Source organism: Microtus pennsylvanicus, chromosome 13, assembly GCF_037038515.1.
Source record: "Microtus pennsylvanicus isolate mMicPen1 chromosome 13, mMicPen1.hap1, whole genome shotgun sequence".
Classification (NCBI taxonomy): Eukaryota; Metazoa; Chordata; class Mammalia; order Rodentia; family Cricetidae; genus Microtus; species Microtus pennsylvanicus.
Genome location: NC_134591.1, coordinates 65,540,538 through 65,566,695, shown reverse-complemented (window position 1 = coordinate 65,566,695; position 26,158 = coordinate 65,540,538). Strand labels below are relative to the sequence as shown.

The following is a 26,158-nucleotide window of genomic DNA, read 5'->3' as shown; positions in this document are numbered from 1 at the left end:
AAGAACCTATGCCCAGAGGACTGGAAAGTGACTACAGCTCCGGGCCTCTGACAGCCTGACCTGTCCCCTAGCTAGGGACCCAGCCCCCTCTGACAGCCTGACCTGTCCCCTAGCTAGGGACCCAGCCCCCTCTGACAGCCTGACCTGTCCCCTAGCTAGGGACCCAGCTCCCTCTGACAGCCTGACCTGTCCCCTAGCTAGGGACCCAGCCCCTTCTGGTTTTTGGACCAAAGTCAAGCCTTCAGGCTTTGAGACTGGAGCTGGAAGAAGCAGGGAGGAGCCCAGGACAAGGCTTCTTGGGTGAAGACCCCCTCATCTCTCTTGCCATGCCCACTGTGGGCTCACACCCTGAACCCTTAAGCTCTCACCCATGGACACATCTGTATTCCTAGAATACTTTCCTCTGCTTCCTCTATTTGGCCTGGCTAACTCCTTCCTCCCCGTGTGTGTGTCAACTAGGGGTGCTTTTTCAAGTGGCACAGACCTCCACTTCCATTCCGTAACACCCATCAGAAACCTGCACTGGAAAGCAACACAGAGAAACCCTGTCGAGAAAGAAAGAAAGAAAGAAAGAAAGAAAGAAAGAAAGAAAGGAAGGAAGGAAGGAAGGAAGGAAGGAAGGAAGAAAGAAAGAAAGAAAGAAAGAAAGAAAGAAAGAAAGAAAGAAAGAAAGAAAGAAAGAAAGAAAGCTAGCTAGCTGCACTGGGATGGGATAGAGGGCTTTGGTTAATGGTTGTGCTCCGCCCCCACAGTCAGGGAGGCAGAATTGGCTGGCACACTAGTTGCTCTGGTTCTGGAGCTCCCTCTGGTGGTAAGGGAAAGCTGTACAAAGAGAGAAGCCAACCTGGAGGGGGCTAGAAGGGTAATGGGGACCATCTCCCTCCCAAACCAAGGTGCAAAGACATGCCAACACCCGGCAGCGTGATAGAAAACAACTGATGTTACAGCAAAGGATCTATAAAAAAACATTTCATCCCAGCAAAAACTTCCGGCAGGAAACGGGGTGAAACTGGTTCAAAGTACATAGACAGTCCAGATCTGGGAAGGCCTGTCCTTGGTTGGTTCCCACAGCACCACGTGGTCCCGGTCATAACCTCGGCCACCTGAGGGGGAAATTCAGAGGCGGTCAGGGTGCTGGAGACAGCACTGTCTCCAGTCCCCTTGGGTGCCCCCTCCCCCCCCAGTCTATGTTACCCTTCACGTCGAGGATCTGGCCTTCAAACATCTGGCTGCAGATGTGACCCAATTCACTGATGCTCCAAGTTTGGCGTGGTAGGCGGCTCTCGGCCCAAAGTACTACTTTGGAGCCTGGGCTTGGAGGTCCAATCACCTGTAGGCTCATGGTGGGGGCCACCTGAGGCCCCAGAAGATCATTAGACATTGCACTCCCCACAGGAAATCTCCCAAGCTCAAGCTTCAGACACTGGATTTTTGTTGCTTGTTTTGTCTTTGAGACAGTGTCTCACTATGTAGCCTTGGCTGGCCTGGAGCTTACAGACATCCAACTGCTTCTGCCTCCTGAGTGTGGGATTCAAGGCGTGTGCCACCATACCCAGCTCATAAACTGGTTTTGAATGCTGGCTATTACAACTGTAGCCCCAGGCAAGTCTCTTTATCCTTTTTAGATTCATTTATTTATTTTATGAGAGTTTTTCCTGAATGTAAATCTGTGTACCACATATATGCCTGGTGCCCACAGAGGTCAGGAGAGGGCATCAGATCCTCTGGAAATGGAGCTAGGGATGGCTATGAGGCATCATTTTTGTGCTGGGACCTGAACCCAGGTCCTCTGCAAAAACAAGTGCTTTTAGCTGCTGTGTCATTTCTTCAGCCCCAAATACTGGTTTTTGGAAGGTTTAACATGAGAAAAAGAAAAGAGGCCGCATTCTCTACTTCCTCCAGGCATCTTGGATCTAACTTGGCAGGGACTTCCTACAGTAGTGTGGCAAACCCGGAGCTCAGCAGAGCCGGCTCCAGAGTCTTTACCTGGTTCTTCAGCAGTCCCTCTTCATAGTACCAGACGCAGCTGCCCCCAGCTCGGGGCTCAGAGACCACCACACGGCCTGCTTTCATGTCCTCCACGCGATCAGGCACTGCCAGGAACCCCCCTAGCGCCGCATTCCAGAGGCGGAAGTAGGCTCGGCGCTGCGGACAAGGAAAGGCTGAGAGTCTGCCGCCCGGGGTGCCCACCACCCTCAACCCTGGGCCCTCTAGAAGACCCACATCCCCAAACTCTCCCTGCCTCCAAACTTTTCCTGACCCTGCTTCTAAATCACACCGTCTTTATGTACCCATCCTGAGGGCACATGCATAGCACACGTGCCCAGTTCTGTGACCATAGATACCTACACATGTGTCTAGGGTTCCTGGCTGATACACCCACAGTCCACAAGGTGGCACAGTTTACAGAAAGCACAAACAATTCCACAGGTCCATGCAGTCATCACATTCCCACATCATAATTGACACAAAGATCCCCCCAGTCTGTTCAGTACTAAGAACCTATGCTTGCTACAGGTACAGCTAATCGTAATAATACAAATGCATGCATGCATACACACATACACACATGTGAGCATTCGCGCACACACACGAGAAATGCATGCATGCATACATGCTGAAGCTAAAGAGAAATGCATGCATGCATACATGCTGAAGCTAAAGAGAAATGCATGCATGCATACATGCTGAAGCTAAAGAGAAATGCATGCATGCATACATGCTAAAGCTAAAGAGAAATGCAGTGATACCAGAGAGATCAGAATGGGCTCGGCCAGCAGCGGCAGGGCCTTCGTTAGAGGGGACAGTCATGGAAACAATGAGGAAAGCCCTAGGTGTCATCTGTGGAGTGCTTCCCACTAGCGTGTCACCCAAGGGTTCTGCAGTCATGGGCCCTCAACCAAGTCAGGACTGTTCCCGTTCCTTCAGTTTATAGATGAGGAAACGGCCGAGCATGGTGGCGCACGCCTGTAATCCCAGCACTCAGGAGGTGGAGACCTGCGGGCTCTGTGAGTTGGGGCTAGCCTGGCCTACATAGAGAGTTGCAGGCCAGCAAGAATTATATAGACATAATGAGGCCCTGCCTTAATATTTAGGTGTACACACACACACACACACACACACACACACACACACGGAAACCAAGATCCCTGAGGGGCAGCGCTTGCCCAAGATTGCAAATAAACTCCTTGCCTACTTCCCTGGGCCTTTATTTCCCCCACTGCCATGAGAGTCTATGAACAGAGAGACTACACACATGCCCTTGTACATGGATGTATATATTCATTCACAAGGCTACTGGGCAGAGGTGTGAGCAGGCACACATACACATGCCCATGTCCATACGCACAAAAACATACAAGTCACCTCCAGAGTACTTAGATGCATGACTTCAAATGATGTAGGCACAAACATACTCTTAGATGGGCACATGTATCTGTGTGTATACACACATACACGCAGGTTAGTGCCCTAGAACTGTATGTATGCAGAAATGAAGCCAACTTCTAGACAAGCAGGTACAGACATGCACCTCACGTGCAAACTTCATGCTTCCCAAAGCCACGTGTGCCGACTGCTGGTATGTGGAGCGTGAGGTGATTCTCAGCTTTGGGAAAATAAGTCTGTTGTATACACTGTATAGTCTTTTAGGACAAACACAAAGTTGATTTAGGGGAAGACTACTGGGATGACGATACAGGAAGAAGCTAAGGACAAACTGTGGCAGGACACAAACATCAAGCTTTGAAACACACTGATTGCTCACGCTGACTGCTACCTACCTGTTTGATGGGGTAGAGGGAGCCCACCCTCTGGGTGCCGCTGTAGGTCAGCCAGTTGGTGATCTCGCAGCTACTTACTAGCCACTGTCGTCCCCGGAAGTCACTGTGCTCACACACCACCCAGCTGCACCCGGCAGATGCCAGAGACACAGAGGGATGCACACAGACAGACAGACAGAGAGGACAAGGCACAGGTGTTAGAAGAACCTCAGCATCCTCTTCCCTCACACAGGATGAGGGCCCTCTGGGAGAGGAGACTAATGGGCAGATTTGGGGTTTTCAGGACCCAGCATCCATCCAAGCCCTGAGACCCTCAGTCCATACTGCTCCCTCCTTCCTGGGCCCACCACTCACCCAGTCCAGCTAGGAGCCCCGCCCCCACACTCACACGCCACCCTTGACGCGCACAGACAGCACGTGGTTGTTGAAGCCCTGGGCCTGTAGGCTTCGCACCTCCCCGGTCAACTCGATCTCCTTGCCCTCGAAGCACTCCAGGCCGAAGAGGGACAGGGAAGGCTCTGAAAAGTGCTGGGGCCGAAGAAAGAGAAGAGGTCATGACCCGAGCCCAGCGCAGCTGTCTTACAGTCCCAACGCTTGTGCCCAGGCCTGCAGGCCTCCGAGTTTCTGAGGACATTTACAATCAGCAAGGTCCCCAGAGTTTCAGTCCCAGCCTGTGACAGACTGGCACCAGCTCAGCTCAAAAATCCTCTCTGAGCGGGGCGGTGGTGGCGCACGCCTGTAATCCCAGCACTCGGGAGGCAGAGACAGGCGGATCTCTGTGAGTTCGAGACCAGCCTGGTCTACCAAGGGAGTTCCAGGACAGGCTCCAAAGCCACAGAGAAACCCTGTCTCAAAAAAACCAAAAAAAAAAAAAAAAATCCTCTCTGAAACATTTCTTGCATGGATTATCTTAGTTGTGTTCTTGAACACGGACCTACTAAATTGTTCAGACTAGACCCGAACTCACCGTGCAGTACAGGCCTTGGCTTCCTGAGTGCTGGGACTGCAGGTGTGTGCCGCTGTGCCTGGCTCAGACAGCTGGCACTGCTAAGAACTAACGGCCAGGCTGGAAACCTGGGGGCTCATTTGGCATCATCTCCAGTTGACGTCATCCCAATGATGAGAACTAATAATCACATCTATGCATAACCGCCCACCTTTATCTGTGACTCACTGCAGGCCAGGTCCTCGGTAGAGCACTTTGTCCAATCTCATCCTAGCTCCTTACCGCCCCTAAGGGACAGATGCTATCATGACCCCTGCTTAGCAGAGATGGCCCTGAGGCTGAAGAAGGTAAGACAGATGCCTTGAGGCCCCAGATTTGCACTCCTGCCCAGGTCTAAGTTAACTGTCCCCAGAGCCCAGTGTACTGGTGGGAAGGGGCTCAAGCTGTAGAACCAGGCAGCCTGTGGGAACAGCTGCTGTCTGTCCTAGCTGTGCAACCCGGAGCAAATCAGAGTGCCTCTGGGACTTAATTTCCACATCGAGTAATGACAACGAGCCTCACAAAGCTTTGGGAAGGGCCACCCAGCGAATGTCAGCACCACCCAGTCAGGCTCCTGGTCTCCACAGACACTGCCAACATCATAATGTAGACGTGGCTTCTGTCAGGCTCCTCCCAGGAACAGCAGCCTCCCCCTACCTTGCCCCTCCCACCTCTCCTCTGCAGAGCCATCTTCCCAGATGACCCTGATAGCCCTCTCTGAACGGGGAAACACCTGGGCAAAAGCTGGCCCTGCCTCTAACTGTGAGTGTCAGTCTCTCCCACCCCAGCACTGCCTCTGATCTGGATCCACACTCCACACTGCCACCGTTATAGGTCCGGCCGGGGTCTAATTAAGTTTGGTGCCCCTGGACTATTTCAGCAAACGGTCAATAAACGCCTGGTCAGCTAAGCCGCTTTAGGAGCCTCAGAATTAAGGAGGAGTCTAGAAGGTGGAACGTGAGACAGGGCTCTGCCTCTCTGGCTACCGGGGACAGAATGGGGAACTCACCAAGGGAACCTTCCGGAGAGAACCCAGGACCGTGGAGGCCAGGCAGCCCATAGCTGTGAGAGTGGGGAACTCTCCCTCTGACACAATGTGCTGGTCGGCCTCAAAGTTCTTCTCCTCAAACAGGACCCAGCTGGAAGAGAACAGATACAGGAAGGTGACACTAGAGTCCAGGAACCCTGAGAGTCCACAGTGCGTGCGGACTTGATGGTGTTCCTCTAATCCAGGACAGGCTCTGCAGCAGCAGGGACTGAAGTAGGGGGAAAAGGAAGAAAGAAAGAGAATAAAGCTACATGAGCCGGGCATAGAGGCGCACTAAGGAAAGCAGAGGCAGGTCGGTCTCTGCGTGTGAAGCCAGTCTGGGCTACATAGCGAGTTCTGAGCCAGCCAGGCTACGTGGGGAAGCCTTGTCTCAACAGAAACAGTCGGGCTGTGGTGGTGCATGCCTTTAATTGCAGCACTCGGGAGGCGCAGAGGCAGGTGGGTCTCTGTGAGTTTGAGGCCAGCCTGGTCTACAAAGTGAGTTCCAGGATAGCCACGGCTGTTACACAGAGAAACCACCTTGAAAAACCAACCAACCAACCAACCAACCAACCAAACAAACAAACAAACAAACAAACAAAAAAGCCAAAAACCTACTAAGTTCCTAGCCAACTGTGGTGTTTGTGTGTGTTCTCTAAAGTGAGGCCAGGCTGTAAGACACCTCTTATCTCCATGTCTTCAGGTAGATAAATTCATTTAGTATATAAGCCTTGAGTGGTGAAGCCGAGGTTTGTTTTCTGACCTCGGGGCCTTGGCCATCAGGCCCAAACCAGTTGGCAAGCCTCCTTTCCCAAGCCTTCCTTTCCTGCTTTCTTCTGCATACTGAACTGTATCTCATCAGGTAAAACTATTCAAGTTATTTGCATTAACTAATTACTTTATTTACTGGGACAGGGTTTCACTATGTAGCTCTGGCTGTCCTATACCTCACTTTGTCGATCAGGCTGGCCTCGAACTCAGTGACTCTGCCTCCTCAAGTGCTGGGATTAAAGGCATGCACTACCATGCCTGCTTATGAGCATGAATTTATAATCTTAAAAAGACTCTAGAAAAAACCAACAACAATGTAGAATTAGGGGCTGAAGAGATGGCTCAGAGGTTAAGAGCATTGCCTGCTCTTCCAAAGGTCCTGAGTTCAATTCCCAGCAACCATATGGTGACTCACAACCATCTGTAATAGGGTATAGTGCCCTCTTCTGGCTTGCAGGCATACACACACAGAATATTGTATACATACTAAATAAATAAATATTAAAAAAAATGTAGAATTAGGACTTGGGTATGTAGCTCACTGGTAGGATGCAGGCCTGGTGTATATGAGGCCCTGGGATCAAACTTTACCCTTGCAAACAAACACATGAAGAGTTTCTAAAAATTAAAATATTAATCTAACTATATACCAGATTTGTAATATAATCACAGACAAAAATGATTATTTCAGGGACCAAAGAGATGGCTCAGAGGTTGAAAGCACTGGCTGCTCTCGCAGAGGGTCTGGGTTTGGTTACAGGCTCACAACTGCCTGTAACGCCAGTTCCAGGGCATCTGACACCCTTTTCTCGTCCCACAGACACTGCATGCACAGGGTATACATACATTAACATACAGACAGGCAAAATATTCAAGCACATACAATAAAAATAGGTGTTCTTTTTCGGAGATGAAGACCTAACCTGGGGCCTTGCACTTCTTATGCAAGCGCTCTACCACTGGCTAAATCCCCAAACCCCAAAATAAATCTTTTTTAATAAGATTATTTTACACTTCTTTCAGATTTTCTTTTTCCCACGGGTTCCAGGGTGGCCTCAAACTCACAACACAGGCAAAGGTGCTCCTGAGCTCTTGCTTCCACTCTCCAAGTGCTGGGGTTAATGTCGTGTGACCACGCCCAGCTCTGTCTGCTGGTTTTTGATTTTGAGCCCAGGCTGGCTTCACAGGCATGACCCTGCTACCTCAGCTCAGCCTCTAAGTGCCGGGGACTAAAGGGACACCCTACTATATGGGCCTCAAATTTCTTTAAAGGTAGCTTTTTGACAAAAAGGGTTCCTTGTGGTTATTTTTGTCCTCAGTTCTTCTTACACCTACACAGTTTGGAACAGTCAAAAACCTACCTTTGAAAGAAATCTGAAGCCCATATAGTAGAACCGCAAGGAACCCCCATAGCGCTCAGTGGCTCCACTCTGGAGCAATAAGAACATTATGATTTTGAAGCACTTAGCATGCAGATTATAATGCATTATTGGAGGTGTGGCCTTGTTGGAGAAAGTGTGTCACTGGGGAGTGGGTTTTGAGGTTTCAAAAACTCAAACTAGGGGCTGGAGAGATGGCTCAGTGGTTAAGAGCACTGCCTGCTCTTCCAAAGGTCCTGAGTTCAATTCCCAGCAACCGCATGGTGGCTCACAACACTCTGTAGTGAGATCTGGCGCCCTCCTCTGGCGTGCGGGCATACATCAAGGCAGAATGTTGTATACATAATAAATAAATAAACAAATCTTAAAAAAAAGTGTTTGTGTGAATATGTGTGTGTGTGTGTAAGAGACAGTGTGTGTCCCACTGTACTCAGGTGAAGGTCAGAGAACTTTCAGAGTTCAATTCTCTCCTTCCACTCTGGGATGGATACTGGGGTTGAACTTAGGCAATCACACTTGCACGGCCATGGCGTTGACTCACTGACCTATCTCTCCAGCCTCAGATTTCTTTAAGTACAGTTATAAATGGAACACATTTCTGCTGTTAAGACAGGGTCTCATGCAGCTCAGGCTGTCCTTGAACCCCCGATGTAACTGAACTAAGGCTAGCTTTAAACTGACCTTCCTGCCTCTACCTCCCAAATGTTGAGATTATAAGCATGCACCCTTTGTTCAGTTGGGATTCTCTCCAGAGTTATATTTCGTATTAAAATGTTATTATATTTGTTTTAAAGTTGAATGACTCAGGACATAACAGTTAATCTGAAGGAAGAAAATCATCTGAAAGGTGTTATCCTTTGACCCCCACCCCTTACTCATCCCCTACCCCATCCCCATCCCCAGCCTCTCCCAGCACTCCATGCTCCACCCCCTCCTCCTGCTCACCTGCCACCATGGACCCGGCATGACTGGGGATGGAAAGAAGCGGGCAGAGAGGCCTGGTCATCCTCAAAGGAAATGTGGTCGCCCAAGAAGTTGGGGCCTGAGAAAAGCTGAATCTGGAGACAGAGAGGTGAAGAGGTAAGAGTGAAGGGGTAAGGGGTGGGGCAGGAGGAAGGGCCAAGGGAAGAGATCTTTGCCCTCTTGTGAAGATCCCACCAGATCGCGCGCAGCTGCCTCCTTACCTTCGAGACGAAATGAAGATCGCTCTCTCCAACCTGCAGGGAGAGATCAATGCTGTGACTGAAGGATGAGGCCAACCTCAAGCCTTGGCCCCTGAGCTTCAAAACCCTTGCGGCGGTCCAGCTGTCCAGCAGCTACAAGCTCCGCCTCTTCCAGATGCCCGCCACCAAGAGCTCAGGCCCTCTTCGCCCCGCTCCCTCTGGGTGACACAGCTTGTCCCTCCCACCACCTAGGTCAGTCCAGCAGGTCTAAGCCCACCCATCTCCACCCTCAATGCCCCTCCTACCCTCCTACCTCCTTTTCTCCCCTCTCCCCCGGCCACGCCCGTCCTCTGTCCAGCCTTGCGAAGCCGTCTAGGCTTGCCAGTCTGGCCCCGCCCACCATCTTGGCCCCGCCTCCGAGGCGACGCCCACCGCTCAGGCACACACCTGCACCACGGGTTGAAGGGAGCCAAGGGCGCTGTTACCGGAGCCCCAGTCGTCGCAGTTGCGGTACACACCCTTCTCCAGGACGTACTGTTCGCCGGAGAAGCCCACCTGCTCGTAAGCCACCCACCTGCAGGAAGGGCGTGGCTTGGGTCGGCGAGGGCGGGGTCGGCACTGCACCTGGACCCGCCCTGCGCCTGGGGCGGGGATTACTCACACGCCGCTGAGCACGTGGATGGCTTGCGTGCTGGGTCCGTGCTGAGCTAGCTCCACGTCTGGCAAAGCGGAACTCACCTCCACGTAGTGCCCCTGGAAGTCCGTGTCCTCAAACAGCACCACAGCCGGGTCTCCAAAGTCCTGGGTCCCCATAGACAGTCAGGTTTCTCCCGTACACTGATGCTAACCCGTGAGAGTGCCCAGACCCCAAGGAAGCAGCCCACCCTGGGGATTAGGTGGGAGGTGCCGGTGTGTTCTGGTGAAGAGCCGCCAGAGGGAGAGAGACTAGCTCTACGGTGGGTGAGGGGCACCATGCCAGGAAGAACAGGCAGAGGGGTGCATATTCTTCCCTTAGATTGTGGTGGGGAAGTTGGGGTGTTGCCAGACAGAAAGATAGCCAATTGCTCCTGCTCACCGTTCGGATGACCCGCAGGGAAGTCAGGAACTCATCATAGCCTCCCCAATGTGACCAGTCAGCATATTCGCCCTCTTCCAGCAGGTACTGGTGGCCCCGGAAGCCCTCCTTCTCGTAGCCTACCCAGCTGGGGGAAAGGGGAAAGATGAGCCAAGACATCCATGAATAAGATAATACATGCTACACCAGACAGCCTAAGTCACTCTCCACCCTCAAGGGGAAAGCCTGTAGGGACAGGGCAGATAGGAGAAATCTCTTAAGTCCTCACCAGCCCCCAAGGATCCGCAGGGACCCCACAGAGGTCAGCTGGGGGCTCTGGCTATCCTCTGGCTGCCGAAGGTTGTAGATGTCTCTGCTCACTTCCCAGCTCTGCCCCTGAAAATCTGGGGCCTCATATACCACAGCCTGGAAGAAAGGATGTCAGGGTGACAGATGTCATCTGGACCAGACCCAGAGAGACTGGCTTTCTAGGAATGGCTCTACACAACACCAGCCTGAAGTCCCCCACCCTCCCTTGGAGCACTGTGGCGTGTCTGCTCTGACCTCTGACCTGATTCACACACCAAAACCAGTGTCCAGAGAGTCCATCAGGCCTGCCCTTCTAGGCCGAGCTTCTGCCCCCCACAGGGTCCTTATCTCCTGTCCAGGCTTCAGTGACCATCCCTCAGATACACCAAATACCCTTTGACCCTGAGTGTTCCCTTACCTTGGGCTCCCCTGGCTTCTCCACACTCGGGCAGCCCTGCAAAGGAGACATGGCTGAAATGCTAGTCCAGAGGTGTATACAGACAGATGAGGCTGGAGGGTTTTCTCAATCCTAAGACTCCTAAAAATTGCAGGCCCGTATCTTCCCGCATCCCACACCTTGGGCTAATCCCCCTTCTCCTCTAGTCCAGGTCCCAATAGGAGCTCTGGGGCACCAAGTCTCTAGGGAATTGATCTATGGTTACTCCCCATCTCCTGCCCGCAGAATTGGGGCCACCCCACAGGGGAGTATAGACAGAGTGGCTTGTGGGTGTCCCCCACTCCTTACCAGTTTCATGGGCTTTAGTGAACCTACACTGGGGCCTGATGTACCCCAGGCCTCCAAGGTAGGGTACTCTCCAGGCTCTAGGATATAGGGAGTGTCTTCAAAGAATGGTTTGGGGTATAACAGCCACCTGGGGGAGGGGGACAGAAGAGAAGCCACTGAACTTGGGACACAGACATGGAATGGTAGGGTCGGTTTAGAGGGGAGGAAGAGCTTTTGAGGGGGGGCTTGCACAGCTATGTTAGAGAAGACATCCCAATCCTTTCTCCATTCTAGAACAGCCTGCCCTTAGTACCCCTTCCTGTGCCCGCCCTCTCCAATTACACGAGGAAGTTAGAGTTACACACGTACCTGCTTCAAACCCCTACTCTAATCAGCCTCCCAGGAAAGCCTAGCTACCCACAGGCCTGCAATCTTCCTCCCTTGGTGCCTCCCGTCTCCCTGTCACTGTTTACACTGTACACACTGGCCAGGCTGGATTTCTGTAGTCTGATCCAGGGGATGGGACCCAGGATCTCATGCTTGCTCAAAGTGTACACTCTACCACTGAATAACTCCTAGTCCCAGGCCAAGCTTGGGGTTTTGTTTGTTTGTTTGTTTTTCAAGGTGGCCTTGAAATTCCCGCAATCCTCCTGCCTCCACTTCCCAAGTGCTGGGATTACACACACACACACACACACACAGACACACACAGATACATATACACACACACACACGCACGTTGGAGATGTAGTCCTTTTCAGACTCCCTTTTCACATGACCTTCCCTCTTCCAGACTCCTCCTCCAGTTATACAGTTATACTTAAGCTTTGTGACACCAGGGTTACAGAGCATACAGAGACCATACCACTCTGAATGTGCCAGACCACATCAACAGAACATACAAATTCCTGTCCTCTTGTGGTTTAGCTTCTCAGCTAGCTTATCCCAACCGAGGCACCACTTCCTCCAGGAAGGCTTCTTTGACTACACTCACCTCCACTTCTTCAGCTGGTTGACTTTAGCATGTCCCTGCAACCCTGTGCCCCCCCTCCATTCCAGAACACTCTAGGTGCTGTTTACATGCCTGTCCCCACCAGAAGAGTAACGGTTTTTGTTTTGTTTTTCTGTTTTTTCTGTTCGAGACAGTCTCACGGTCTGTAGACCAGGCTGGCCTAAAACTCATAGAGATCCAGCTGTCTCTGCCTCCCAAGTGCTGGGATTAAAGGCGTGTGCCTCTGAATGCAGGCCTCAGACTGAATGCCTTTGAGAAGTGAACTGTCTATCCTCTCTGTTCTGTGTCCCCAGCTCTTGGTACAGTGAATGTCCAGGGATCCCAGAATAGCCAGACTCACAGTCCTGCAGAGACCGTGGCAGATGCCACCTGTAGGGGTCTCTCTAGACCTTGAGAGTCTTTCAAGTCCCCTGTCAGCATCACTTGGTTGCCCTTGAGGCCCTCCTCAGAGAACAGGCTGATCCCCGGGGTGCGGTAGTCCTGTGGAGGGAGAAGGGGAGATGTTCAAGTGCAAACTTCAGGCTTCTCTGACCCACCTGTGTCCCAGGGCCTCCAGTCTGGTGGGGCTCCCGGGGGCTCTACAAAAGCCCAGCTGGTCGTGTTCTTAGAACCCAGAGGGAATGTTCTCCACAAGGCCTGCCAGCCTCTAACCCTGGACCAAAGTTCTCATTGGTAACTTGTGGACTTCTGGAACCCAAGACCAAAGTCCCCAGAACCTGCAGAGTGTCAAGGCTGTCCCCTCTCTAGGTGGCTGACTTCCCACTTGCTGGAGGGAGCAAGATGGACAGGCACTTCCTGATTCTGCTTTGATGTACAGTTCTGACCTCTGTCCAGACTGGCTTTTTGTTACTGTTCACGTGGGTGCTGTGTCTAGAATCCACGCCCTTGCAAGGGCTAGGCAAGGTCTCCGCCACACCCCATGCTTGCTCTAGGGTGGCTTTATTTCTTTTTCTCAAGGTTTCATATAGTCCAGGCTAGCCTCAAATTCACAATGTAGCCAATGTTGATCTTAAACTTTTTATTTTTAAATTAAATTTATTTGTTTGGGGCTTTTTTTTGGGGGGGGGTGTGAGTGAACACAAGCATACCACAACATGTGTTTGTAGGTCAAAGGACAACTTGTTGGAATTGGTTCTCTCCTTTACCAGGTGGGTCCAGGAGATCAAACTCAGATTGTCAGTTCCAGTGAGAAAGTCACTGAGTCATCTCAGCAGCCCCAACCTTCAGCTTCTTATTCCCCTGCCTCGAGCTCCTGGATGCCGGGGTTACAGGTGTGTGGCACTATGTCTGGTTTTACGTGGTGGTGGGGAATCCAAACCAGGATTCGCGTAGCTTGGCAAGCACTCTACCAAACGAGCCTGCTCGCCCACTCCATAGAAAGCCTGGTCTTGGCTGTCTCATGCCGCGTGGCGGCAGGGTTCTGTGCATTGTCTTTCTCCCTTCCTGGGATCGCTTTTCCTTGCTCACTCATTCGTCAGATGATAAATCATCTGGATTGTGCTAAGGCCTTATTCTACCTAAATAGGATCATTTAGTCCCTCAGGAGAAGTTCTCCACATAGAAACATACAGGAAGGTGAAGCTCAGCAAAGCTAAGCAGACTTGCCCAGGATCACACAGCCTGTAAGCAATGGAGCCGAGAGCAGAGAAGGGTCATTTTGGCTTAGTGTCGCAACCCAGCACCTCCCACATGCCTGGCACACAGTAGGTGCCAACTCAGGGCTGAATGATTCAGATGGTCCCAGCACTGTGTAACCTCAGAGCTCTTGTTTCCCTCCTGTGTCTCATGCCCTCCTACACAGGGATGAATTCACTGTGAGTGTCTCAGCACGAACTGCCCACCAACATGTTTGTATCCGTAGAGCCTTTGACAACAGCCACCCCTTTCTTCCAGCTCTCAACCTGTACTGGGTCCTCAGTTCCAGGACCTCATCACCCTTACCAGAGAGAGAACTCTGGGGTCAAGGGCTCATCTCACCAAAAACACTACTAGCTGGGTGCAACAGTGCATGCCTGGAATGCCAGCACCCGGGAGGTGAAGGCAGAGGACCAGGATTTCAAGACTAGCCTCAACGACGTGATGGGTGTGAGGCTAGCCTAGGCTGACATCAGACCATGCATTTAAAAGAAGAAAAATGTCGCCAGGCATGGTGGCTTATGCCCATAAGCCTCTAAGCATAGCACTGGGGAGGCTGAGGCAGAGGTTTGTTGTAAGTAAATTCTAGCTAAGTCTGGGCTCAGTGTGAGATCCTGTCTCATACAAAACAAAACAAAAACCCACAAACAAACCACCAAGAGTCTGATGGGTTTTATTCCTAGCATTGCTCTGCATCTCTTTAGGAGTCAATATCTGTGTGTGTGTGTGTGCGCGTGTGTGTGTGTGTGTGTATGTGTATGTGTGTGTATGTGTGTATGTGTGTGTATGTGTGTGTGTGTGTACGTGTGTGTGTGTGCGTGCGTGTGTGTGTGCATGCGTGTGTGTGTGTGTGTGCGTGTGTGTATGTGTGTGTATGTGTGTATGTGTGTGTGTGTACGTGCGTGTGTGTGTGTGTGTGCGTGCGTGCGTGCGTGTGCGTGCGTGCGTGTGTGTGCGTGTGTGTGTGTACGTGTGTGTGCGTGTGTGTGTGTGTGTATGTGTGTGTGTGTACGTGTGTGTGTGTGTGTGTGTGTGTGCGTGCGTGCGTGTGTGTGTGGTTTTTTGAGACAGGGTTTCTCTGAAGCTTTGGAGCCTGTCCTGGAACTAGCTCTTGTAGACCAGGCTGGCCTCGAACTCACAGAGATCCGCCTGCCTCTGCCTCCCAAGTGCTGAGATTAAAGGCATGCACCACCACCACTCGTCCGGATATAATTTTGTTAAATTCAGTATCAGTAGTTTATAAAGTCATGCTATGAAAACAAACACAGGGCCTGGCACCTAGCCAGGATCTGAGAAATGTCTGTGGGGTTGGTATGATGGCTCAGCATGTGACGTGCCTCTTTCCGAGCCTGAAGATCGGAGTTCACACTCCGGGACCCACATGGGGACCTTCTCAAGCTGTCGTTTGATTCATCCATGCTGGGGCACGTGGGTGCAAACACACACATACACACAAATTAATAAAACTTTTAATTAAAAACACCGGAGAGGGGAATGTCTATGAACGAGTAAAGAAATAGGCTCATGGCGCATTGCCCAGAGTGGCGGGTGACTCTGGCCCATTTCGGCTACTCTGACCTAATTTTGATCTAGCACCAGCTCACACCTCTTCAGCTTGCTTACCCAGGGGCACAGCCCCTACCTGCCCTACACCATCACCATCAACCTACACCTCCCCAAAACTTTCTTTCTCTCTCAGTGCCTCCAAGGAACGCAGAGATACTCCAAAATGACCCCCTTCTGACCTCTTCCCCAGGTACCTGACCACTCACCCGCACAGCCCTCCTCAGGGAGCCGATGTCTTGGGTACTCCAAGTGGATGCCAGGGTGCTGATGTCCACATCCCCTTCAGGCAGAACCACCTTCTGGCCTTGGAACTCTGGCTGTTCGTATAGTATCCAGCTGTGGACCCAGAGACCCCAGGGTCACAGGGCAGGAGGTTGCACCCAGAGTCTCTGAGTAGCCGGTGGGGCTCCTACAGGCCTCACCACCTTCCTCACCCCGAGGTTCACAGCCAGGTCCCCCCTCCCTGGCCACTCCCCACTTACCAGCCTCGCACCACCCTCACAGAGGCAACAGGGGTCCAGCCTGAGGTATCTGCAGTGTCCCCCCAGATTTCCCTGCTTCTGCCCTGGCAGCCAGGCTCTGAGAAGAGCATCACCTGGGAAAACACAGCAGGTGTCCTCAGGCCCTGTCACCAGGTACTGCCCCCCGCCAGCCTCCATTTGCCCCCATGTCCCTACCTTCCCAGGCCTGGTGTTCAGCTTGCCCTGAGTCTTCAGTGCTGGACTCTAGAACAGAGAGGGTGTCAGAGATCTTATGGGGTCACCACATCTCCCACACTGCTCTTCCGAGAATCCCATGTCCTGCTGCTGGCCTCCACCCCACAGGATACAGCCCACAGAGATCACCACCATTGCTTCCAGCTCCTACCGCCTCACCACCCTGCCCTAAGAGCTGGGAGACATTCCTTCTCCAGCTTCTGGGCAGTGAGAACCAGCAAGCCTTTCATGTTGTTTTGTTTTTCAAGACATGGTTTCTCTGTGAAACAGTCCTGGAACTCACTCTGTAGACCAGGCTGGTCTTGAACTCACAGAGATCCGCCTGTCTCTGTCTTCCGAGCCAGCAGGCCTTTTGGAATCTATATACTCCCACTATGCTATCACGGACACTGAGGCGCCAAAGGATGTGCATTGCAGAGTTCAACTAAGCTCGGACACAAGCCTCCTGCCTCCTGGGACCCGGCCTCCCAACACCACTCTCTCCAACCACGCAAGGGGAAGCCAGGTACCTCCCAAGCCCCTACAAGGTCTCACTCACCCACCCTTCCATGGGTTGGGAAGGTGCTGGCTTCTCTGGTGGTGGCCTTCCGCTGCAGAGCAGGGGTAACTGTCCAGGTACCTTCCTGACCCCTGGAGCTCCATGGGGTGGCAGAGCAGATAATTTTGAACCTAGTGGTTCAAGGGTAGGGATGTCCTTGTTGGCTGGCACCAGACTGCCAAAGAGAAGGCTGCCTCCAAGGCGGGAAGTAGGCCGGTTGCTGGGCTGAGGTCCGGGACCTTGATCTGCTGTATGCCTCTTCATCATCTCCAGAGGAGAGCAGGAGACCTTGGCAGGCTTGGGTGGGTTGGCATCCAGGGCGGGGCTGGGCCCTGCTTTCTCCTGCCTGCGCTGGAGTTTCTCATCATCGCTCAGATAAGGGTTCTCCAGCTCCTCCTCCTCTTCCAGGGCAGGTTCCTCCTGGGGACTGGGTCTTGGAATGGATGGGCTCAGCTGATCCTCCTCAATGGCAGGCAGTGTGGCATACATGGCCAGGTAGGAGGAGCGGGGAGCTCGGGGCAGTCGGTGAGTTCGGAGGATCTCAGGGGGCTCCATGCTCCGCAAGGTATCCAGGAAAATCTCCAGGTCAGCAGTCAGGGCTGCTTCATCCTCCTCCCTAGATGGTTCTGCGGTCGCACTCCCCTCAGTGGAGCCTGGGGTGAACTGGGACTCCATGCTGGCCTTTGTTCCCACCAGCTTTGAGGCAGGAGAGCCTTCTAGACTGAGGGACACTTTGGCTTCTGAAGAAGATGGAGCCAGGGGCCTGGCAGGGCTCTGGACACCTTCATTTGGGGTAGGTGATGAGGAAGAGTTCCCTTGAGAATCCTGGACAATTTCACCCTGTTTGGGGGTCTGGGGAGTCGGGGCAGTGGGGCCTTCAGCTGTCTCTTTCCAAGGAAGGGGATGGGAAGGGCTATCTAAAGCGTCCTGGCCATCCTCTTTCTCGATGGAAGCACCTTCTTCCACACCCTGGACAACCTTGGCTGAACTGGAGGATGAGGCAGTGGAAGCAGCAGGGGCCTTTGCAACCTCTTTGGGGGTGTCTGAGTGGGCAGGAACACTAGGGCCCGGAAATATCTCTTTCTGAGTAAGAACAGAAACAGGCACATTTTCAGGGTCCTGAACAAACTTATTCTTTGGTGAAGCCGGAGCAGAAAGTCCTTCGGGACTAGGGACAGCTTTCCTCCTTACAGAGGATGGGCTAGGGGGCTGCTCAGGAACTGTAACCCCGCCCTTCACCACAGGCAGAACAGGGTCCGTGGGGAGATCTGTAAGCTTCTCTTCCACAGGGGGCGGGACATGAGGCGTGGGCTGGGCTTTGAGGTGTGTGGGTACCACTGGTTGCTCTGGAGGATGCACCAGGGAGGAGGCACGGGTCTGGGGCTTGGGAGAAGAGGGTGTTGGCAGGTGGTTATGAGAAGTCTGGTTGGGGAGCAGAACAGGACTGGAGGCTCCCTGCAGCCTTGAAGATTCCCCAGCTCTGGCATCTGAGACGCTGCCTTGGTCTTGGGCTGGGTGGGCTACAGGAACATCTAGGTTCTGAGTGCGATGATCGACCATGGGGATGCCTCCTGGGGTCAGGCTTGGGCTGTTCTTCAGTTCGGTTGTGCTAGTCTCAAGTGGCTGTCCCAGGGTTGTTCCCACTGTGCCACCGAGGGCTGAGCCCCTTGAGGTAAGTCCGGTGAGCCTTGGGATCCGGCTGGCAGGAGGGCTGCGCTCAGCCGGTACGAGGTTGCTTAGCAGTTCCAGGGCCTGGCTGCGGCTGGGTGTGTCCAGGGCCTGGCTGCGGCTGGGTGTGTCCTCGGCTCTCGGGTTCACCACCACTGCCCGAATGGTTCGGGTCATGTTGCGGCCCCTCGGCAAGGTCTCGCCTGACATGGAGGGCCCCACATTCACAGAGCTGCTCACTCGGCGGTCCACTTGCCCTCCTACCACCGTAGTGGTGGTGGTGGTCCTCACTGTGCGAGTCACGCGCCATTCCTCACGGTTCCTTGAACCTACGCTCGTGACACCCACACTGGGATGGGGACTCGGCTCACGTGGCCCGGGCAAGGGCACCAATAGTTCAGTCCTAGCCATGGATCCCACGCCTGGTGGTTCAGTCCTGGGAGCCTGGGGGCCACCATCACCCCAATCCACAGCCTCCTGTATCCTCACCACTGGCCTTTTCTCCTTGGGAGGTGGAATATATTTCTTGGAAAAGATGGGCCCATGGCTTTGAAAATTCGTGGATCCAGGCTCCTCCCCAGGACCCTGGCAATTTATAGTCTCCTCTTCCTTCTTAACAAAGCCATTGACTTCTCTCCGGAAGCTATGCTCCAACACGTTCCCCTGAGGGGTTTCCATCCGAGCACCCGACACCAGGGAAACTTTGTGAAATCGGTGTCTGGTCTCTTCCTGGACAGGAGGCCGTTGGCGCCATGTCAGTGTGGCACTTACCACTCTGGCCTCAGCGCCAGCTGGGGTCCCAACTCTCTCTTCCATGTTGGGCCCCAGCAAACCCTGAGATGTTCTTGTCACACTGTGGCCTGGCTCCCTGCGGATGATAAAAAGGGAGAAAGGTGAGTAGAGGGAGGGATCCTCAAAATCACAAAGCAACTGCCAGGCCCAGACTGGACTGAGTACGCTTAGGAAAGTCACGTGACCTTTTGCCCATCTCACCACTTCCAAGTGATGCCCCGTGTTCAGGTCCCCAAAAGGCAAAGCTCGGGCCTGAGCCCAGAGGTGAGAAAGGGGATGAATTATTCTGTAGACCAGGCTGGCCTGGAACTCACAGAGATCAGCCTGCCTCTGCCTCCCAAGTGCTGGGATTAAAGGCGTGTGCCACCACTGCCCGGTGCAACAAACGTTCTTTTTTTTTTTAATTTAAGATTTATTTATTTATTTATTTATACATATACAATGTTAGAAGAGGGCACCAGATCTCATTACAGATGCTGTGAGCCACCATGTGGTTGCTGGGAACTGAACTCAGGACCTCTAGAAGAGCAGTCAGTGTTCTTAACCTCTGAGCCATCTCTCCAGCCCACAACAAACGTTCTTAATGGCTGAGCCTACACTCCAGACTACCGAATCTTACTTCTTTATGTTTTTGTAGTGCTGGGCATCAAACCCAGGACTTCATGCATGTTAGGCAAACACTCCATGACTACTAAGTCATATTCTTAGCCCTCTTGCTATTATTCCCTCCTTCATCTCCCTGACTCTCTCTTACCTCCTTTATTAGATGGGGGGCAATGAGCAACACCTGTCAAGGCTGAAATCTGGGCTTGGGCACTTCTACCACAGCAACAGCCACCACATGTCGAGGGCACCCTCTGGGGCACCTGACTAAGCACTTTTCCATTTTGTTCTACTGAGCCCGAATCTGGGGAGACTGGACATGAGGAAGAATGAAGTGTGAGAGACGGCGCAGAGTTAAGAGCAAATACTGTGCTTGCAGAAGACTCAAATTCAGTTCCCAGCAGCCATGCTGGGCTGTTTACAACCACCTGTAGCTCCAGCTCTGGAAGATCAATGCACTCACATGCAGACACCCACACACAGATATACACATACACATAATTAAAATAATAAATCTTTAAGAAGAATAAATCATACAGGCTGGAGAGATGGCGCAGCGGTTAAGAACACGGACTGCTTTTCCAGAGGACCCTGGTTCAATTCCCAGCACCCACATGGCAGCTCACAACTGTCTGTAACTCCAGTTCCAGGGGATCCGGTACTCTCACACAGGCATGCATGCAGGCAGTACACCAATGCACAGGAAATGAAAATAGATAAATTATTTTTTAAAAAGTAAATCATTACTAAATTATAAACAAGCATTTCTATTTCACCAATGAGACTTAACACTATGAACAAGAGTCACCCCTTAGCAGTGAGACTTGCACCCCAATCCTAAGAGCTTAGTCACACTCCAAACTCCCCATAGGTACATAGAGGCTTACATATTTATCTGGTAATCAAGGTTCTGGTTTGGTGGTTAATCTAATTTTTTTTTTAAGACAGGGTTTTTCTGTGTAGCCCTAGCTGTCCTGGAACTCACTTTGTAGACCAAGCTGGCCGCAAACTCACAGAGATCCACCTGCCTCTGCCTCCCGAGTGCTGGGATTAAAGGTGTGCGCCACCACATCCGGCTCTTTCTAATGTGTTGAGATAGTGTCTTGTGTGTAACTCTGACTGGCCTGGTAGTAGTTATGTAGCCCGTGTTGGCCTCCAGCTCATATTAATCCTACTCAGCTTCCCAAGCCAAGCGCGGGAATTATATGCTTGTACTGTCATGGCTGACTGGGGTTCACGGTGAGGTTTGTTTGTTTGTTTGAGACAGGGCCTCATGTAAACCAGCCTGACTTTGAACTTTCTTTGCCACCAAAGAACATCTTGAACTTAACTTTTTCCTAAGTTACATTCAGTGTGAGTGTGTATGAGAGCGTGTGTGTGTGTGTGTGCATGTGTGTGTGCGCACGCGTGTGTACGTATCCCACGTTGGGCATGAGGAGGTCAGAAGACAATCTGTGGGAGTCTGTTCCCTCCTTGCACCACATGGGCTGAGGAGACTGAGCTCAGGGTGTCAGGCTTGACAGCAGACCTCCTTGTCCACACACTCATCTCCCTAGCCATGACCTTGAACTTTGAACTTCTGGTAGGATTATAGGCCTGTACCACTCTGATTATCACAGTGCTGGAATGCGACCTAGGGTTTCATACATGCTAGGCAAATACCCTACCAACTGAGGTACATCCCAGCCCTGGGGTTCACCTTTAGAAGAACCCACCTCAGACCTTAAAGAACAATCCACCCACAACCACTCATCTCCACACACCACAAGGCAAGGCTGTTTTAGGCTCGAAGAGTCCAGGACTCAGCCAGCTGGATCAGCCCCTCCTCCAGTCTGTACCTCAACTCTGTGAGCCTGCCCCAAGAGGGCTATACTCTGAGTGAAATAGGTCCACTGTCCTAATTCTCTTCCCCCCATCTCTACCTCCCTCCTTCCTGAGAAACTGGAAGAAACCAGAACTTTGACCTGTTCTGTGGCCCCAGCCATGAGTCAGGTTTTATGAGGGGCAGAGATGAAAGAGTCAGAGGCCCGGAGATGCCTGACTCAATTCCAGGACCACTGGTGGCGACCACGGCGTCTAGCATGGAGACCGCGGGGCCCCTGGCAGCCTGTGAACGGTGATGGGGGGGTTGGATGACTCCCGAGATTTCTCCAACCAGAGTGCGTTGTGAGAACCGACACACCTAGACACCCGAGGCCTGAACTCGGCTCCTTACAACAGCCCAACCCAACCCTCCCACCCTCATTGAAACCTTGTCCTCTCTGCTGGAATTCCCTATAGAACTTTGTCCCTCATGCATTCTGCACTCTGTGCTCAGACTCACAGAGTCTTCTCTCTCTCTCTCTTTCTCTCTCTCTCTTTCTTTCTTTTTTTTTCCTTTTGGTTTTTCGAGACAAGTTTCTCTGTGTGTAGCTCTGGCTGTCCTGGAACTCGCTCCATAGACCAGGCAGACCTCGAAGTCACAGAAATCCACCTGCCTCTGCCTCCAGAGTGCTGGGATGACCCCTCTCCATTTCTGAGTAACAACCGCTATCTTCATCCCCCTCCCGCCCCTTGTCGCTGATGGCAAAAGGCAGAGCTTGAGTTATAACTCGCCCATGGGGCCAACTGCCAGTCAAACTCACCCAAAGCTAGTTTTCTTATGAAGGTGATATCCCCAGAGTCCACAGCTAAAGGTCCAGATGTCTGGAAAGTCCCATGGGCTTCGGCAAAGTCTCAGGAAAACAGCTCAGGGGAAGTTGACTCCGGCCAGCCCGGAGTCTATTGATGACTCCCAGCAATCAGTTCCATGCCTTTCTCAGCCCAGCCCAACCCTGGGACAACACCCCCTGATGGCCATTCATTCCTCAGGCATGTGGTCACAGCTTATGCCTGCATACTTCTAGGGACAGGGAGGTCACCTCCTGACAGTTCACCTGTCTCATCCCTGGACAGTCATGACTGCTAGATTGCCTTTACCTGTGTTGGAATGTGCCTGCCTATAGCTCCCCATTTTTGTCTTTGTCTGCAGACACACCCCAGTAACCTAGTTACTGCCCCTGCAAACAGAAGTGCCTGTTCCCAGAGCCCTCTCGTCTCAAGGGCCTGAGTTCACAAGTGGATTTGCTAGCAAGGTGACCTATGACCTCTAAACAAGGTGTGTGGGGATGGGAAGGGAGAGGCTAAGGAGGGAAGTGAGGGGGGGAGTGTGGGAAAAAAATCTCATCTAACCCAACAAGTCCTGGGATTCTCTCCGCTTACCTGTGAGTCACCCCCAAACTAGGCCAAACCAGTCCACAGGCCCACATGCTGCCAAACACATGCTACATCAGACAGGTATTCACAGAGCCAAAGAGCCAGCACGTAACAGAGCACAAAAATACACAGACACCCACCTAGACAAACACAGCCAGGAACGCGCACCACCACACGCATGGGCACACACCAAGAGACACAAACACACAGAGACCCCGCAACACAAGAGGCAGGCAAGCCACATGCTCCACCACGAAACACACAGGCACCATAACACACATGTGCACGTATCCCCAGCACATACCCATTTAGTTTACAACCACGGACAAGTTCTCTCTTTCCTGCCCTTGAACAGGGATACGTACTCGGTGCACACATAGCTTCTACAATCCCAGTTTCTGCCCTGGCTGTTCTCTGCCCCTTTCCCTACCTTAGTTGAGAACCTTGCAGCAGAAAGTGGACACAGAAGGACAATGTCCCCGGGGGGGGATGTCACCCTCCTTCATTTCTAAGTGGATTACAGATTCCAGTCTCTGTTCATCAAGATTGCAACCAACCAGAACCCCGTGTTCCCCTGCCCACCCCACTATCTGTTCCCCGCTTCTCTCTAAGCCCAGCTCACCTCCCACCCCCTCATCCTTTTACAGGCTGTCTTCCCATGCTGGAGTAACCTGGCAGCTCTCAGGGCCAGTCTGAGCCACCCATGTCCTCCTCCCTAGGCACAGAACCAGGCACACCAGCTCCTACCCAGGGGGACCTGAGTCTTCATGCTTTGGTCTCTATTAAGGGCACTGTCAGATCCACAGTGTTCCACACAGCAACCACAGGGCCTCGCTGAGCTCTGCACAGCCACAGAGGCCTCCTTACAAGGCAGGTGGGGGCCGGGGGAGGATGGCCAGGGCATAGACAAACCTGGCTTTGAATTCTGACTATCTAGTTGGTTTTAGGAAAGAGACTTATCCTTACTGAGCCTCAGTTCCCTGATTCTCCAATTAGCTGGGGGTAATGGAAAGCTTAGCCCCTAGTTACTGAATTAAATCAAATTATTCTTAAAAAAGACCAGCCACTGATGGCAGGTGCCGCCACCGTCAGTAGGAGTTTCTCAGAGGCCACCAAGCGCAGGACTCTTCCCTTGCGAGATCCCATGTTTGGTCCTCAGTGAGTTCTGAGGGATTTGCACTCCACCCCCTCCCCAGCCTACCAGGCAGACTCACTTCAACACAAATAAAAATCTAAGCTTGGGAGTCTTGGCGCCTCTTCTTAGGCTGCCGGCAGAGCCAGGTGGGATAATTGCACTGCCAATGGTGTGTAATTATTAATAAGCATCCTGCATTTTAGCGGCCCAGCTGAATGAGGTTCAAAGCATGCTCCCTCAGACACCTCCTTCTTCCTCATCTCTGACTGCCATACCCAACTCTCTGGGTCAACAAAGCAAGACCCAGAGAAGTTAAGGAACCTATGCCTGGGTACCCAACACCTTGTCTAGAAGCCCATTCCCAGGCTGGCTCTGTGATCTCTTGCAAAGAATCCACGAGTAACAGCAGTTAAGAAAAGGAAGGTTAGCCTCTCTGTGATGAGATTTTCCCTCCTGAGGGTGGGCAGGGGAGGAAGGCAGGGCTGGGTTTTAGGAGGCATACCTGGGAGTGCGGGGGGGGGGGGGGGTAAGGGGAGAAGCAGAGAATCGGGAGCGGACACAGAGTTAGCTCACTCTCAAGGTACCAAATGAATGGGAATCTCAAGCCTGAGAAGCCCAGAAACAAGACAGAGGGACCCGAGCAGGGGTTGCCACCCCAGGCCACCCTCCCACCATCATGTCCCTCAGGCACCAGCCTTTATTTACCTGCTGTGTGGGGATCCAGGCTCCCAGCCCTCTCTGAGCTCCTGCTGGGCCTTGCTTCCCTGATGCTGTGGGACACTCAGCCGTGGCTCCTCAGGCAGGTTGATTGGACACTCGGTGATGGGGCGGAGTTCCTGGGGAGGCTCCTGCCAACCCCTGGATTCCTCGGGGCCACAGGGGTGGGGATCTGGTCTGGCCGGTTCCTTACCCTCCTCCCCAGGTGCCTGCCCGCACCCCTGCAGGGTGACAGTGATGTGGTAGCGGGTCCTTTTGACACCGGGACCAGTACATAGTGGCTCTGGCTCTGGCTGGGCTGGCTCTGGGGTGTCAGGCCTGCCCTTTGGCCTTGCTTCTGTGAGAAAGGACACCGGGTGGGGCAATAGGGGTGCATCTTCCAGGTTGCTGGATGTCTCTGGCCTCAGCAGAACCTCTGGGGTGCTGTATTGGGGGTGCTGGCAGGTGTCGCCTGGGGATCCCTGTTTCAAACAAGAAGGAGCAGGGTCCAGGCAGGAGGGATGACCGACACCATCAATGGCTTCCGCAGAGCCTGCTGGTGCTGGGCACTCATGCTCCATAGGGCCACAGGAGGCCAAGTCACCGGCACTGCCCACGGCTGGCCTCTGTAGCCTCCCCAGGGGTTCGCTTCGTCTTCCTGAGATGTGCAGTCGCTTCTGACTCCAGAAACCACCATGGCTCCTGACTTGAAGGTCCCATTCTGAATGGCTTTTGCTTTGGACCTGGTGGGAAGCAGAAGCAGGAACGTAGTGACAGGGACTTGGTGATGGCATCTCCCCTCTGGAATCTGGGTACCTCTGGCTATTCTTGGTCAATCTCCTTGACCCACAGGAAACTGAGCAGGACTCTCAGAGCTAGAAAATGGGGCAGGACCCTGGCCAAGTCTTTGCTCTCCGATTTTACTTACACAGAAAGTGAAGCCTGGAGAAGACAGTCATACAGCAGGGAGGTAAAGTCTCCTTACCCTCGGGCATCATACTGCTGCCCCTGCGGATAGGGACGGCTGCAGGACCCAGCCGTGCCTGCCCTTCCTGAAGCTGCCTCCCAATCCTGTTGCTGCTCCCTCAGAGTGCCCAGCCTCTGGCCCTAATCTAGGGATTAGGGATGTGTGGGAATACCTGGCATGACTGCACACAGCCTCGCCAGCTCCCAGCCACCAAAAGGCCTGCACCACTTCCCTTAAACCCTCCCAGTCCCAAGTTCCCACAGTAGACCTGGGAGGGTGCATATTGGCATTGAGAGAAATACAGGGCGAGAGAGAAGCAAGGGAGAGCCCCCTATCCCGGTGCCAAAGAAGGGGACGATTCCTGGCCTGCCTGTTGTTCTCCCTGGGATCCAGCCTGGCTGG

At 52.7% G+C, this 26,158-nt stretch overlaps 1 protein-coding gene across 2 annotated transcripts in view; it reads right to left on the bottom strand.

Moving 5' to 3' along the window:
- Nucleotides 1-924: 924 nt before the first annotated feature.
- Nucleotides 925-26,158, bottom strand: part of Crybg2 (crystallin beta-gamma domain containing 2) — a 29,640-nt gene continuing 4,406 nt past the window's right edge. The window contains exons 3-22 of one of the 2 annotated variants that reach the window (XM_075945650.1): nt 24,799-25,532; nt 16,662-19,197; nt 16,085-16,132; nt 15,890-16,002; nt 15,614-15,743; nt 12,547-12,686; nt 11,216-11,342; nt 10,889-10,924; nt 10,451-10,587; nt 10,183-10,309; nt 9,769-9,908; nt 9,555-9,681; nt 9,129-9,161; nt 8,890-9,002; nt 5,777-5,906; nt 4,171-4,310; nt 3,783-3,906; nt 1,987-2,145; nt 1,195-1,354; nt 925-1,103 (exon numbers count right to left, since the gene is read on the bottom strand). In XM_075945650.1, coding sequence (XP_075801765.1) covers nt 1,015-1,103; nt 1,195-1,354; nt 1,987-2,145; nt 3,783-3,906; nt 4,171-4,310; nt 5,777-5,906; nt 8,890-9,002; nt 9,129-9,161; nt 9,555-9,681; nt 9,769-9,908; nt 10,183-10,309; nt 10,451-10,587; nt 10,889-10,924; nt 11,216-11,342; nt 12,547-12,686; nt 15,614-15,743; nt 15,890-16,002; nt 16,085-16,132; nt 16,662-19,197; nt 24,799-25,532 — 5,343 coding nt within the window. In that variant the 3' untranslated portion in view covers nt 925-1,014. Of the gene's footprint in view, nt 1,104-1,194; nt 1,355-1,986; nt 2,146-3,782; nt 3,907-4,170; nt 4,311-5,776; nt 5,907-8,889; nt 9,003-9,128; nt 9,162-9,554; nt 9,682-9,768; nt 9,909-10,182; nt 10,310-10,450; nt 10,588-10,888; nt 10,925-11,215; nt 11,343-12,546; nt 12,687-15,613; nt 15,744-15,889; nt 16,003-16,084; nt 16,133-16,661; nt 19,198-22,348; nt 22,491-24,798; nt 25,533-26,158 lie in introns of those variants that run through there. The other variant, XM_075945651.1, reaches the window with a different exon arrangement.